Source organism: Enhydra lutris, unplaced genomic scaffold, assembly GCF_002288905.1.
Source record: "Enhydra lutris kenyoni isolate GAN:26980312 unplaced genomic scaffold, ASM228890v2 scaffoldscaffold64, whole genome shotgun sequence".
Lineage (NCBI taxonomy): Eukaryota > Metazoa > Chordata > Mammalia > Carnivora > Mustelidae > Enhydra > Enhydra lutris.
Genome location: NW_019154148.1, coordinates 5,423,608 through 5,439,583, shown reverse-complemented (window position 1 = coordinate 5,439,583; position 15,976 = coordinate 5,423,608). Strand labels below are relative to the sequence as shown.

General features: G+C 41.3%; 1 protein-coding gene across 1 annotated transcript in view; it reads right to left on the bottom strand.

Moving 5' to 3' along the window:
• Positions 1-15,976, bottom strand: part of LOC111158892 (protein geranylgeranyltransferase type I subunit beta) — a 63,039-nt gene that overhangs the window by 27,417 nt on the left and 19,646 nt on the right. The window contains exons 3-6 of the mRNA XM_022521192.1: positions 12,568-12,635; positions 7,607-7,758; positions 6,126-6,258; positions 139-184 (exon numbers count right to left, since the gene is read on the bottom strand). Coding sequence (XP_022376900.1) covers positions 139-184; positions 6,126-6,258; positions 7,607-7,758; positions 12,568-12,635 — 399 coding nt within the window. The remainder of the gene's footprint in view (positions 1-138; positions 185-6,125; positions 6,259-7,606; positions 7,759-12,567; positions 12,636-15,976) is intronic.

The window sequence follows — 15,976 nt, the reverse complement described above, 5'->3', positions numbered from 1 at the left end:
AGTGTCAAAGGAGAGAAGTAGGAAAGACAACAACCATGGGCTGAGGCAAACTTCCAGGGTCCTCGATGTTGTAGACACCATTATGATATTTAAAGGAACAAAAGAAACTACACGTTCATTTACTTTAAGATGTCTTACCATGAGATTCAAGTCCAGCTCCCTGTGCCAGCCCATTGTCATAGGACTGAAAAAGAAAAACATTGTTCAGTTTAATAGGGAAATAATAAGTAAGTCCTCACTGTGCTAATTTTTGGTCTCTGGACTGATTTTGGTTTCTCCCTCATATCTCCTAAAATATTCACTTTCCCACAAAGGAGTAGTTGTAGGCATTTTCAAGTACCTGGTCTTGGCTTATTCATCAAGTCAAAGCACTAAATGCATACAGTAGGCACATTCTGAGACAGAATGTTCAAAGATGGCATCTAGATATTCGATCTCTACCCAATAAAAACCCCAACCCTTATTCTTCTCCTCCTTGCCAGACTATACAAGTTTAAGGAAAATGTAAAGACGCTATACTAATAAATTATTATAAACATGGAACAGGTCTATTTTGAGGCTTGTGGGTAGCCGAGGATAATAGCACCTGCCTAAACGTGGATCTCCCCACAAATCCTACAAAATCAAAACAGAACAACAACACAACTATAAAAAACTGAAACTTCAGCAAAGCTGGAAGTCATGTACGAGCTTTAAATTACCTGTCTACAGAGTAAGAAACCTCCAACCCCAGCAAACTGCCTCTCCCACTCCTGACACCCCTTTGCAGAGAGCAAGGGAAGTCTGTGGAAAATGAGGAGGAAGCCAGTGGTAGGCATGGAATGGATCTAAAGTTCCCACTGGAGGGAGAAGGTCCACCCTAAGAGCGAAACACCGGTAGTCTTTGTGCAGTTCGGATGCGCACAAATTCAGGTAGCATTCCTCAGCCTAACAACACAATATGGTTCTAGTTCCGCAAGTACGTCATGTTAACTATGAGCAACTGCACAGAGTACCAACCTGCGGTGAGCGCCTCAGTTCACAGATCACCACGCAAACGACAGGTGCACGTCACCATCAGTAACCAGTCCCACCTTTTTCAGAGTCTTAGTAACTGGGCACTGCACACATCGTTCACTCAGTTCATGCACAGCCGGCAACCTGTATGGCTGTGCTGTCTCCTCCTTTGTCTTAGTAATAAACCCACAGGACGTTCTCTGAAAAGGGAGAACTGAAAGAAGACTGGCCACCAAATCAAGAAACGAGACGCAGCAGCGCTAGAAGTGAAACTGAGCTCAAACACAGAGTTACAGAAAAAAATGGCTGTTCCTGGCAAGGCCCCTGGAGCCACCGTCAGAAGAACTCCGTGAAGGCAGGCACCTGCACGAGTGAGGACCGCAGCTGTGACGCAAAGGGCGAAGACGCTGCCAAAACGCTTCACGGGAAAGGAATCCCTGGAGATGTTTCACGACAACGAAAACACAAAGAAGAAAGTGTTGGCAACTGCTATAAACTTAGGACGGAGTCTGATCATTTACCCAGGCAGAAAAGATGCTCCCTCCCTGTCCTAAGTTACGTAAGGAAACAAGGCAAACACTGCCCAAACTACTTCATAGATACATATACATATACACACACATATATATACATATATATATATATATTTTTTTTTTTACAAAGAAAACACTTTAACTCTCAATATTTTTAATGTTTTAATAGTACAACATACTAAAGACTGGTGGTACCACTTCACACTTCTCTGTACACACACTTACAACTCCCAGACTTTGTGATGTGATGGCAAAAAGCAGCACAGGCCCCAGAGCACTGGTGATCTCCCCAGTGATTCAGATCCTGGGCTGCATGTCAGCCGGCAGGGTCACGGTCCCCGTCACCAGCCAGCCCCACCATGCCAAGCAAGCGCGGCCGTGACTGCGTGAGCTCTGGAACAACAGAGCACAGACTGCAGGGAGGGGACTTCAGACGGTGCGCTGGTCAGACTGCGTGACTTTGATGAATCAAGTCAACAGAGAAGAAAGACGGGCCCTCCAAAGATCAGGTAATAAAGGACACCAAAGGAGCAACACTTAGAGACATGAGAAACAAGAGAACCTCTCTCCTACCAGAAAATCATGAAACACACACTTTCCCCAACATGAAAAAAAAAAAAAAATTCAAACCCCACACAAACTCTAGATTTAAAAAGTCATGCTTTGTTGACTGGAAAGAGTATACTCTTAAACAGAAATTTTTCTAAGAAAAAAAAGAACATCCACAAAATGACTAAACAAAGAGACAAATCTATATAAAGTAACTCTGAAATGAAAACACAGCAAATGGAATGAAAACATCTTGGTGTATGAATATCTGCCCTCGCCTCCCCAAAATGGCCATAAAGCAGAAGAACACTGTAACACATTAGCCCAGACTCGGCTACATGTTATCAAGCAAGCACCTGGGAGTATGAAAAGGAAACTAAAAGTTAAAAACAGAAAGAACAAACAGTAGGAAGAAATAAATGGAGTTCCATGACTTCAGGAAAGAAATGGAAGAAAATAAGGAAGACGACGACCAAGGAATAACAGTCTCAAAAGAAAAAACAGTAAGGGACACTGACGACAAGGCAGAAAACAGCCAAGAGACTAAAACTAAGATATAGCAGTAAAAAGGGTCAGAGAGAAAGTGACTGAAATCAAAGACAAGCAGAGAAGAAAAAGCACACATAGAACTGGAGTCCCTACAGGAAAAAGCAAACTAATGGACTGGAGCTTGGAGTTAGCAAACTGGGCTGCAGGCTACAGGTGCCTCCGCCTGGTCCTGTATCACCCTGGAGTAAAGACAATGGCCAAGCTCTCTCATAAGAAAAGAAACACAAATTAAAAATAAATACACTGAAAGATCATTCTTCACCCACGAGACTGATAAAAATTAAAAAGGATGATGACACACTGTTTTGGTGAGGTGGTGTGGAAACAGGCACTCTCCTGCCCTGGTGGGAACAGAAACTGGTCCACCCTTTTTGGAGAGAAAATGGTTAACGTCTAGTAAAATTACATACGCATTCACCTTTTGGTCCAGCAAGTACACTACCAGGAATTCACTCTGAAGATCTCCACAAATACATAAATGCATATGCAGATGGTTATTAACTTCAACATTGTTTGTCTATGGAAAATACATGTTCCATGCACAGAGCAGTTCAAAAAACTAGATACGTGCACAAAATGGAGTACTATGAAACTAAGTATCTATGGTGTGCTACCTGGTGAGCAAGAAGGGAGGAGAAACAAAAATGGACATACTTGCTCATCAAGAACAAATACAAGGGGACGCCTGGGTGGCTCAGTTGGTTAAGCGGCTGCCTTCAGCTCAGGTCGTGATCCCAGCGTCCTGGGATCGAGTCCCATATCGGGTTCCTTGCTCAGCAGGGAACCTGCTTCTCCCTCTGTCTCTGTCTGCCTCTCTGCCTACTTGTGATCTCTCTTTCTCTCTCTCTCTGACAAATAAATAAGTAAAATCTTAAAAAAAAAAAAAAAAAAGAACAAATACAGGAAGGACAAAGAAAATACTAATGAGACTGGTTCCCTACAGAGTGAACAGAACAAGGTGGCAAATACGAGAGTGAGGAAGGGGGCAAGTGAGAAGGGACAGGAGGTGAGGAGTAACCCATCTTGGAATATCCTTTTCTGTGTATTTCTGACTTTCAGAACCAAGTCAGTATTTCACATATTAAGTAAATTTTTAAAAATCAACAACATTGGGGCACCTGGGTGGCTCACTGGGGTAAAGCCTCTGCCTTCGGCTCAGGTCATGATCCCAGAGTCCTGGGATAGAGCCCCACATCCAGCTCTCTGCTCAGTGGAGAGCCTGCTTCCCTTCTCTCTCTCTCTGCCTGCCTCTCTGCCTGCTTGTGATCTCTGTCAAGTAAAAAACAAAAACAAAAAACAAAAATTGGGAGAAAATCCCAAAATGGAACCCAAACACAAACTTAGCTGTATTTTAAATAAAAAAACATAACCATACTAAAGGGGAGGGAGGAATAAAAGAAGTAACTCAAGTTTTTTCTTTTTTTTTTTAAAGAGTTAAGTAATCTTTTTAAGTAAACTCTACACCCAATGTGGGGCTCGAACGCACAGCCAAGAGTCAAGAAGGGCAGGCTCTACCCACTGAGCCAGCCAGGAGCCCATTAAAGTATTTCTTAAATATGGTATTTTGACTATGTACCAGGTTCAAATATATATATATCAGGTTCAAATATATATATCACGATATATATCAGGTTCAAAACAAAAAGAGCCAATGTCTCCTGGATAATGGGAACCAGACTGACTGCTCACTGTCTGAGAAGGGAGTTATAGAAAGAAAGGAGGCAGATAAAAAAGAACTGTGGTGCTGGACTGAAATTTGAGCTATCAATAGGACTCATATGTTTTTTAACTCCCATATAGATAAGGAAATAGATAGAGGGGAGAAGGTGCATATCGGGGGGTTCTGTGCACAGACACACGCATACGTACATTTCCTCGCTCAGCCTGCTGAGAGAGAGACTAGGAGCCATGGTATCCCAACACCCATGAGCACAGCTATAGTGCCCAAATTCTTGTTTCTACACACCACCCTCCAGTAGGAACCAGGCCTCCTTGCCGAAATGACTGAATCCAGGACTACAGCTAGGGAAGTACAAGATCAACCTGGAAAATCTTGAGCCAGAAAGCAAACTGCTTCTCAAAGAATGAAGGGGGTGAGACAAAAAAAAAAGGCACAAGCGTCTCCTTGAAGGGGCTCGCATTGGCTGAATGTGGGACAACATGGCCATCAGAATAAGTAATGACAGTAACAGGTAACAGCCCACTGGATAAAATAAGAATCTAGGGTTCTAAGTGATGGAGACAGATGTAAAGAGAAAGCTTTCTCTAAAAGCGGAACTTCAACTGAAAATTACAGAAGGAATGACGGAGCTGGAAGACCATCAACTGCAGACCACCACCAGCGGATAAAAGTCTGATTCGGGACAGGTTATTTAACAGTCTCCAAATCCCTCGCCAGAGGACACTGCATAATGGCAAGCTGAGAAATGCTCACTTTCGAGAGAAAGACAGGGCATACACTGCCTTAACCGGTGATCCAAAGTCGCCATCTCTGGCAGCGGGGCAAACCGACAGGCTGTATTTCCAAATACGACCCACTGAGAAGAACCCGGTTGTCATCACTGCATCAGTCATGCCAAAACACACATCACCCGTCCTTCTACTGAACAGAAACCTCCTCGCCCTCTGAAGCTTCAAAGGGCCTGCTCTGTCTGCTCCACTGGCCCTCCAAAATTTGGGCTCTTGCAGATCCTACAAGAACTGAGCCCATAATCACACATTCAGTTAAAAAAATGTCACTCTTCTAAGAACTTAATTTTCATTTTGAAATACTGACTAGTAGAAGTTGAGTTAACAGCCTAAAATAGTCTCATCTATAAAACTACAACTTCAGATTTGGGAAGTAATAAACCTGGGAAGTAACATTTCTATGTCTCGGTTTCATGGAAGAGATGAAAAAGTAGAGCAAGGATAATTCCGGCTTAGACTAACTACTGCCAATTAAAAGATTACGTTGTATCGTGAAAGAACAGCACTTCTATTTGATACTTGCCTTAAAATAAACCTTAGGTTAAAAACAAAAAAAGCACACATACAAGTATTAACAAAAAGATCCCAAAATCTATTGTTAGCCCAGTCAATCTTGTTATATTTGGTTCTTGCTCATCAAATGGCTTACTGAACTCGTCAATGTGTCATCATTTTCCATTGCCTGGCCAGGGCTCTGCACTGACCCCTGCTAGCCAAGACTATCAAACATGGGCCTGTGAGATTTTATTTTATTTTATTTTTTGGCTTCTAAATGCTGACCAATCTCTTTCTAGTAAAGCCATCTGTTTCCTTAGATACAATCAAATGACATTTGAATTTTAATGGCCAGTGAAGCAATCTGCCCTTTACAATTAAATGGCCGTTCTGATTAAACAAGGTATCCAAAAAGCAACCTTACTGCCCTTTTTTCCAGATTCTCGGTGGAGGAGAGATGGGACGTGCATTATACTGCCGTCCCCATACAGCAACAATAATAGCCAAAATAGTCAATTCATCAACATAACTCACCATACTTCTTCTGATGTAACTGATGGCTTTCTTCATATCCATACCAGACCAATTGTTCAGCATATAGCAAACACAGGAGGCACAGTATACAAATCGCATATCATTTTCACTGCCTTCAGGGACTGCACAGAAGCTGAAAGGAGTAACAGTATGATTTACAATTACATCACACTATAATTTAGTTTTTATTTCTTTTGTGGAGGGGGGAGGGTCGAGAAACACCTATTACTTCACGTTTTTACTCACAGAAAAACCCATGATTAAAGACGGATTTAAAAACCATATACTACTTGTATTAGTCAATAAAGAACAGGACTATTAACTTGAATAATAGTAAATGATTTCCAAATCACTGTTTCATTTCAAAGTTCTGATTTCTGGGTAGCTTTACACACTTGCCAGCTACTCAAAGTTTCTTTGCTCCCTATCACAGGCAGTTGTGGCACACTAGCTTGAGAACTAATGAGGGGAAAAGCACCTAGGACCCATTGGGTAGTAAGAAATCCCCAAACCCAAGTTTTGACATGTGAAATTTCTTCTAAATGTGTATGTAGATAACTACTATTTGACAATATTGTATGGTAATTTTTTTTTACCTATATCATTAGGTTTAGCAAGGTAACAGTCTGAGTCTGCTATCTATTCCTTTATTTACAAACAAGAAAAGGGTTGCAGTCATCAATGACTATATGGAAACTTTGAGATGCTAGTCACATGCACTAGCTAAGATTCAGTTCTACAGTATTTCCAACTAATGACAATTTATCTTGCAAGTCTACATTAGTTTTCCCCTCATCAAGAGCAGTGTTTTCTAAAACCCTCAAAGGAAAACAGAGATATGGAGCACTGACATAATACAGCAGAATTGATCTGCAAAATCTTTTCCCTAGACATTATCATTACTGCTTTGCCACTTCCTAGATTTGCGGGGAAAAGATTCACCTAACTCCTAGGAACTCCAGGAAGATTCCTTAGACATACCATATAAACCACCAACTGTTACTAAGTTCTTTTTCTATTCTTTACAAATGTCACTGAAACTACCTACGCTAGAATATAGCAGTCAATGTTCCTTCCTTTCTCCCCACAGTCACTGTGTCTTAAGGAACAGAGAAGTTCAGACTAAATGTATGCTCACTTCGTAATATCCAAGTTTTTCACCCAGAAGGTAAATTGAAGTGTTCCTAATATTAAAACCATTCAACCACTTCTTTATGAATGTATTCACTATCTCAGGTAAAACAAGAGAACAAACAAGGAGCTCTGCTACTGTGATTTCTTTCTACTGAAACAGGAAAATTTATATTATTTTTTGATTAGGGATGGAATATACAGTGAACTTGAAAGGATTCTAAAAGGGTTTATGATAAACTCTAAAGTTCTCATAAAGAATTATACCCATTTTTCAGTTCTATAAAATTTTTAAAAAAAAAAAAAAAAAAAAAAGAAAAGGGAAAAACGGAAGAGTGATGGACCCATACCTGCCATCTTCTAGCTGAAGGGCTCTCAAGCCTGCTAAACAAGCTTCCTTATTTACTCGGCTTAAGTCGTCTCCAAGAATAACTAAGCATGAAAGGCCCGTGTAGGTCATTGCTATGTGGCCACTATCGTAAGGATGAGCTGTTCCAGGATTCTAAATTGAAAATTAACATAATGTTAATTAACTAGTAAACTGAAAACTTCTTTCATTAAGTAATCTGACCCTACGTTTCAGGAACTAGTAAAATTAAATGTTTGTACTGACTTATACCAACACCTGACTGAAAAAAAACAAACCTCCATTTTGTAAGTCTCAGAGTAAGTACGAATGCAGGCTTTCCAGGCTACACAATTTTTTAATTTATCCTGCAAACCTCAAGTTTCTTGGAAGCAGTTCTGATACACAAATGAGCCAAAGTATTTGAACTCCGTATGCAGTCAACCGTATTACTTTTAACTTAAGTCTCATGAAGTTAGAAAAGCATACAGTCTTTCAATCAAAAAAGGTTTATAAAAGAACTAAAAATTCTTTTACTGCACAATTCCAATACCACAGTAATCACCATATAAAAATATTATAAAACAATACAACTGAAAAACCTTATTCAGCTCTCATTTACAATTAAGTTATTTGAGCTTCTAATAAACATCAGCACTTAGAATAACTGTTACCCCATAGTATGTTCGATTAGTTTCACGGACCTGATTGTTTTAACAAAAGATAACGACAGTTAACAAAGATCTCTTAGGCTACGAAATACGTGACAAAGTAGGAAATCCTGCAAAGAATCTAGGTACTGGCACCGGCAATGATAAAACTGGACATAAAAAGTGTTTATTACACCAAGTAACTTGACGTTCCACCGTATATAAAGCATTTAGAGTTTTTTTTCCTTTTAAAGATTTTATTTATTTATTTATTTGACAGACAGAGATCACAAGCAGGCAGAGGGGCAGGCAGAGAGAGGTGGGGGGGAAGCAGGCTCCCCGCCGAGCAGAGAGCCCAACTTGGGACTTGATCCAGGACACCGGGATCATGACCTGAGCCAAAGGCAGAGGCCCAACCCACTGAGACACCCAGGCACCCCAAGCATTTAGAGTTTTATAATTAATTTCAAATAATCAGCCAAGCCTATGAATCAATTATTTTTAAAAAAAGATTTCACTTGTAAAATTTCACACTGTATAAACGTATTTGTCAGCTTAAGAATATTTTAAGTTTTGGAGCACTAGGGTGGGTCAGTTGGCTAAATGGCCCACTGGATTTGGCTCCCAACATGATCTTAGGGTGGGAGGACTGAGCTCCACGACAGGCTCCACACTCAGCAGGGAGTCTACTTCAGGATTGTCTCTCTTTCTCTGCCCCTCCTCCCCCTTTCTCTCTCCAATAAATAATTTTTTTTTTTTTTAAAGATTTTATTTAGGGTGCTAGGTGGCTCAGTCATTAAATGGCTGCCTTCGGCTCAGGTCATGATCCCAGGGTCCTGGGATCGAGGCCCACATTGGGCTCCCTGTTCAACAGGAAGCCTGCTTCTCCCTCTCCTGCTCCCCCCACCCCCGATTGTGTTCCCTCTCTCTGTCAAATAAATAAATAAAATCTTTTTAAAAAATTATTTATTTATTTGAGAGATGGAGAGAGAGAGAGAGAGGCACAGGCAGAGAAGCAGGCTGCCCTCAGAGCAGGGAGCATGATGCAGGACTTGATCCCAGGCCCCTGGTGATCACAACCTGAGCCAAAGGCAGACGCTTAATGGACTAAGCCACCCAGGCACTCTCAAATAAAGAAAAAAAAAAAAAAAAGAATAATTTAAGTTTTTTTTTTTTTAAAAGATTTTATCTATTTATTTGACAGAGAGAGAGATCACAAGTACGTAGAGGGAGAGGGGGAAGCAGGCTCCTTGCTGAGCAGAGAGCCCAATGCAGGGCTCGATCCCAGGACCCTGAGATCATGACCTGAGCCCAAGACAGAGGCCCAACCACTGAGCCATCCAGGCACCCTTAATTTTTTTTTTTAAATTGAAGTACAGCTGACACACAATGAAGAACATTTTAATTTTGACAGAATACAAGCATATTTTAAAATTCATCTCTGTCATAGGTTTCCCTTCTATTTGAGTCTGGGTTCATCAATAACTGCTTCAACTTCTAGAAAAATTGTTTATCATACTAGAAAGCCAAAGTGAAACTTGTACCGTTTTGGTTGAAGCAGACTCCTCTACCCACTATAATAAACGTTCACTTCTACAACCACTGATATGCATCAAATCCTGACTCTACTACTCATTGGCTCACTTCACTTCCTCCTTCTGGAAAATGGATATCAGCACCTCCCTCACAAGGTTACTGTGAGAATTTAGTAAAATTACCATCACAGAGATACTAGTTATCCTGGTGATGATGCAATTACAAGGCAAATATCCAAAGGGCCCACTACTTCTTAGGAGTCATGAACTAGGTTCCTGGAACCACCAGGGAGTGAATCACATTGTTCTCCTGCGCGCCCACCCTCTGTGGCTCCTCATGCAACAGATATGCAAGGTGTTCAATACCTTCTCTAATCGGAACCTGCCCCACCCACCTAGCCTTACATATACAATTCTTTATGTATTTGACATGATACACATATCAAAAAAATTTCATCTTGCTAACCCTTTCATTCTGTGTTCCTCCCTAGAGCTCACACTCTGGCACTCCGGGCTGTTCCATTCCACATTTATAATAGCCTGCCTAGAACTCCTACAGCATTATTTCAGTTTTTGGTACTTCAACTGAACATCTACCATGTTAAAAGCACTGTGGGGAATCCAAACAGAAATCAAATGTGGAGCTTAACCGTAAGGGCAGAAGAAAGGGTCTGATCGAGTAATTACAATACAGAGTAGAATGTAGTAAGTGTCATGAGGGAGCTGGAGTAACACCAAGATTCACCTTTTTTTTTTCCTTTTAAAGATTTTATTTATTTAACACAGAGTGTGCACAAGCAGGGGAGCAGGAGGCAGAGGGAGAGGGAGAAGCAGGCTTCCCACTGAGCAGAGCCCCATACAGGGCTCTATCCCAGGACCCTGAGATCATGACCTGAGCTGCAGGCAGATGCTTAACCGACTGAGCCACCCAGGTGTCCCAAGATTTATTCTTTTTAATTGTCATCTAATCTTCTGTTAGTTAAATCTGAAGACTGTTTCAATTTTTTTTTTTAGTTTCCATGCCCAGTTGGGGCTTGAACTCACACTCTGAGATCAAGATTTGCATGCTCTACTGACTCAGCCAGCCAGAGACCCCAGTAACACAAAGATTTAAATAAGGGATTTTTTTCTACAGCAGAAGAGGAGCTTGGTGGGTGGAAAGGAGAGGAGGCTTTCTAGGTAGAGAAAAAGTAAAAGCAAAAAAGCTAAAAGTAAAAGCAAAGTGGAGAAAGAAAATTCTGGGTATCTAGCTTATATTAGGTACAACACATAATTTAGCAGAGAATACAGAGTTTGCGAAGGAAAAAAATGAGAAAAGTGGGCTGAGAGGATCCAAAAGTGTTTCTCAAAAAGTACTCTATGGCCACCAAAGGTTCTGGGCATCTACCAGTAAGGCAACGGCCTGCAGCTGAGTTTGGTGGTTTTGGAAGAAAAGCTCCTGACACTACTGTATTTATATACTTTATCGGACAATCTTACGTGCCTCCTCAGATTCCTGCACACTCTCAGCCAACCACTCCCAGTGACAACTCCTGGGGGGCCAATATGAGTCCCCTGGAGTCTCCTGCTCCTTCCACTACTCAAATTCAGATGAGCACAATGTGGCATAGAGTGTGACCTGGCCTCCCCAGAAGATGCCAGTGGTCTAGGTGAGTAAGGACCAAAAATGGATGTTAGGAGACTCTGTAAACCAAGGCAAAAATGGTTTCTTCTTCAATTTTACTCCTGTTAGTTTAAAAATGTCTTGGAGGTGGAGGAGGCAAGAGGAAAGGGACTGGGTTTTAAAAGTAATGTTCTCGGGCACCTGGGTGGCTCAGTGGGTTAAGCCGCTGCCTTCGGCTCAGGTCATGATCTCAGGGTCCTGGGATCGAGTCCCGCATCGGGCTCTTTGCTCAGCAGGGAGCCTGCTTCCCTCTCTCCCTCTCCGCCTGCCTCTTTGTCTACTTGTGATCTCTCTCTGTCCAATAAATAAATAAAATCTTTAAAAAAAAAATAAAATAAAATAAGTAAGTAAATAAATAAAAGTAATGTTCTCGGGGTGCCTGGGTGGCTCAGTGGGTTAAGCCTCTGCCTTCAGCTCAAGTCATGGTCTTAGGGTCCTGGGATAGAGCCCACATCGGGCTCTTTGCTCGGCGGGGAGCCTGCTTCCTCTTCTCTCTCTGTCTGCCTCTCTGCCTACTTGTGATCTGTCAAATAAATAAATAAAATCTTTAAAAAAATAAAAGTAATGTTCTCAAAACCCTGTTTTATTTCAGCCAGGGCAGGTATACATAAGGTATGGCACTACAGAGCGGTCACGATGAGCATGTGTCATGGCACCCAGATAGCCTGTCCATGAGGAGTAAAGAGAACGCAACCTTCCTCAGGACCGGTATCTGTTGGAAAAGATTACATGTATAGGAAAAAGAGAACCTAGTTTACGAATCCTTTGTTTTTAGATTCCCTGCTAAAAGCAATGGACACACATGATTGGAGAAATCATAGCAAATTCATACGACCTTGATGCAGGCATTGGACCTACAGCCTATGACAGAGGAAGAAAGCTCAAGTAGGGCCTCTGTGATATGTTGCCTTCTCCCAAATCACTGCTATTTACTCCAGAATTTTGAAACACTGCATGAAAAAAAACGGGGAACTGTAGCTACAACGTACATTAGTAGATAGTATTTAGCTCTGTCAAAACATGGAAGCTTGGGTCTATCTGGATAATTTCTCAGTTTTCTTTTGCACTAAAATCCACCCTCCCTTCTCCTTCCTCCTGACCCAGAGAATTAACTCACCTTTGATGGATTGAATGGAATACCCAGGTATGAAGAGCCTCGGAAACCACAGCGATTTAGATTTGATCCTAGAAAATAAAAACATGTACTTATTTAGAATGTACTTTATTTCTGTACAGACTCTAAAGCAGGTCAATTAAACTTTCTTTCAGGCACTGAGCATTTTAGTACCACAGCTTTGTCACTGTGTCCATTTGCATTCTAACTAATGGTTATCACTCACCATATCCCTGGGCTGTTCTCTCTTTATGGGAATTTCCTCATTTAATTTTCAAAAAGATTTTTAAGTTTGTTTATTTATTTTTTTTAAAGATTTTATTTATTTATCTGAGAGACAGAGAGAATGCGCGCATGCACCAGCAGGGGGGAGCAGCCAAGGGAGAAGGAGAAGTGTGCTTCCCGCTGAGCAGGGAGCCCAATGCGGGACTTGATACCGAGACCCTGAGATCATAACCTGAGCCAAAGGCAGACGCTTAACTGAAAGAGCCACTCAGGCGCCCCTACTTATTCCTTTTAAAGCAACATGGGGCTCAAACTCACAACCCTGAGATCAAGAATCACACTCTTCCAACTGAGCCAGCCAGATACCCTTCTCATTTATTTTTCAAACCAGAGACAAAATAATGATTTCCTACCATGCACCTTTAGTTTATAGCCTCCCTCACTGCATACAAAATGCTTCCATACCTTTCTATATGATCATTTTTCATGTGATCAACATATTCAACCCCATGCTAAAGAACAAAAAGTAGAAGCTTAGAGGTTAAGGGACATGTTCAACGTAACGCATCAAAACCTGGAATTCTAATTTCCCATCCAGTGTCTTTTTACTTTACTTTACTGCTTCTTTATATGTGAACAAACTAAAGGTATAAGCTCCTCTAGTTGCAAAAAATATATGTACTTTGTATTTTAGTATGGGACAAACTTTTATTCTGAGTCTAATAACCCACTTTGCTTTGATGTCCTGGCTGGAAATGGGCTCAGGCTGGAAACGTGAGTCATATCCATGAAAGGGGAGCCCTGTGCACTGGTGGTGGGAATATAAACTGGTACACCCATTATGGAAAATAGTACAGAGGTTCTTCAAAATACTATAAATAGAACTACCATATGATCCAGCAATCCTCCTACTGGGTATATATCCAAAGGAAACAAGATGACCATCTTGAAGAGATGTCTTGCTGCCCTGTGATCACTGCGACATCATTTATAATAGCCAAGACATGGCAACAACCTAAGCATCCAATGACAGATGAGTGGATAAAGAAAATTTTTCTCCCTCTCATACACACAACCAGAATGTTATTCAGCCATAAAAGAGGAAATTCTGCCTTACGTGACATAACAGATGGAACTTGAAGGCATTATGCCACATGACATAGGTCAGAGGAAGAGATGAATACTATAATACTTTATGTTCTCCCTTATACGTGGAATTTAAAAAGGATGAACTCACAGAAACAGAGTAGAATAGTGGTTGTCAGGAGCTGAGAGAAATGGGGAGATGCTGGTCAAAAGTACAAACGTCTACCTGAGAGACAAGTAAGTTCTGGGGATCTAATATATACCATGATGACTCTAATTCACAGGACTGGACTATATCCTTGAAAGTTATAAGGAGAAATCTCAAATGTCACCACACACACACACGAAGAAATTCTGTGAGGGGGCTGTGGTAATCATTTTGCAATATGTTCATGTATCAAATCATCATGTTCTATACCTTACACTTATATATATGTCAATAATACCTCTACAAAGCTGGGGAAAAAATAAGAAAACTAAAAAATGAGCAATTAGTTATACCCACAATAAGAGAGTAACTCAGGTTTTGATAGCTATTAGGAAATCAGCATGACAGATGTAGAGGACAGAAATGTATTATCCACAGAATATACATGCATTCATTGTTAATAAAAAGTCAAGCAGATTTGGGGTGCTTGGGTGGTGCAGCTGGTAGAGTGCCTGACTCTTGGTTTCAGCTCAAGTGTGATCTCAGGGTTATGAGCTCGAGCCCCACATATGGGTCCGGACTCAGCATGGAGTCTCCTTGTGTTTCTCTCTCCCTCTGCCTCTGCCCTACCCCCTGCACTTTTTCACTCTCTCTAAAAATAAATAAATCTTTTAAAAAAATCAAGTAGATTTATAAATAGGTTTTGATCTAAGAAACTAGCTTCCTATCTCTTACAACTGGAACATGACTAATTCATAGTAATTGGTTTTCACTCTTCTATTTCTTCAAATCAGGTACTCTACCCAGCTTCATATCTTGAAAGTACTTAGAGTAGTAGCTTAAACATTAATTTCTTGAACAGTTTAGGGAACTTTACCAACTAAATTTAAAACTTTCCACTAACTACCTTTCCTTGTTGACAAAAAACTTATTTGAAAAACGGTATTATCTAATATAATGAATAGTTCTCCCATCTTTGCTACAGACTTTTAAATGCGTAAGCCACTTAAGACATGTCAATATATAACAAGAGTATTAAAAAGGCTCAGACTCTGACTGGGTAATGATATATCTGAGAATTTACTCCAGTAACTTCCAATGTAAGAAAGGCCACATGCACAGAAACACCCAATGCAGTATCACACTGGCGAAACACGGAAGCAAAGAGAGGTGCAACAGGTTAAATGCAACACTGTATCTCCTGAAACACTTAGGGAAAACTATGAACCAACATGGAGAAATGATCAAGAGAAAAAGTAGGACATAAACATTTATGTGATTATGTTTGTCGTTAAGCAAAGGACACTTATCAGCAAACCCAGAAGGGAATAAACAAAATAATACCGGGTGGTATGACAGGAGCGTGAATTCTGTTCTTTGTAGGAGTCATTTTTGCCTTCACAAATTATCACAAACTTACTACCTTGATACCACAACCACTTACTATCGCACTGTTCCGTAAACTCCGAAGTCTGAGACAGGTCCACGAAGCCAGAGCGGAGCGCGGGTAGGGGCTGCGCCCCCTACCGGAGGCTCTGGGGAACAATCCCCCTCAAGCTCCTTCAGCTTGTTCAGCAGTCGTGGGACTGAGGACTCCACGGGTTTGCTCTCCACTGTCGGCTGGGGCCCCCGAGCTCCCGGAGGCCACTCTTGCCACTGCTGGCATCTGGGCCCCTGCAGAGCAGGGCCTGCAACACGGCTGAAATCCTTCTCGTGCTGAGATTCTCTCTGGCTTCCCCTTCTGCAGCACCTCTCTGACTCTTGGACCTTCTTCTCTTTGAAAGGGCTCATATGGTTGTACCAGGCAACCCCCCCTTCCCTGTACATGCAACACCTGCAAACAATCTCCCTATTTTGATGTCAGCTGATTAGTAACCTTAACTTCATCGTCAAAGTCTATACTGCCTGGTGCCTGAAGGACCAATAAAACTTGGAACACCAGTAAGACTTTCG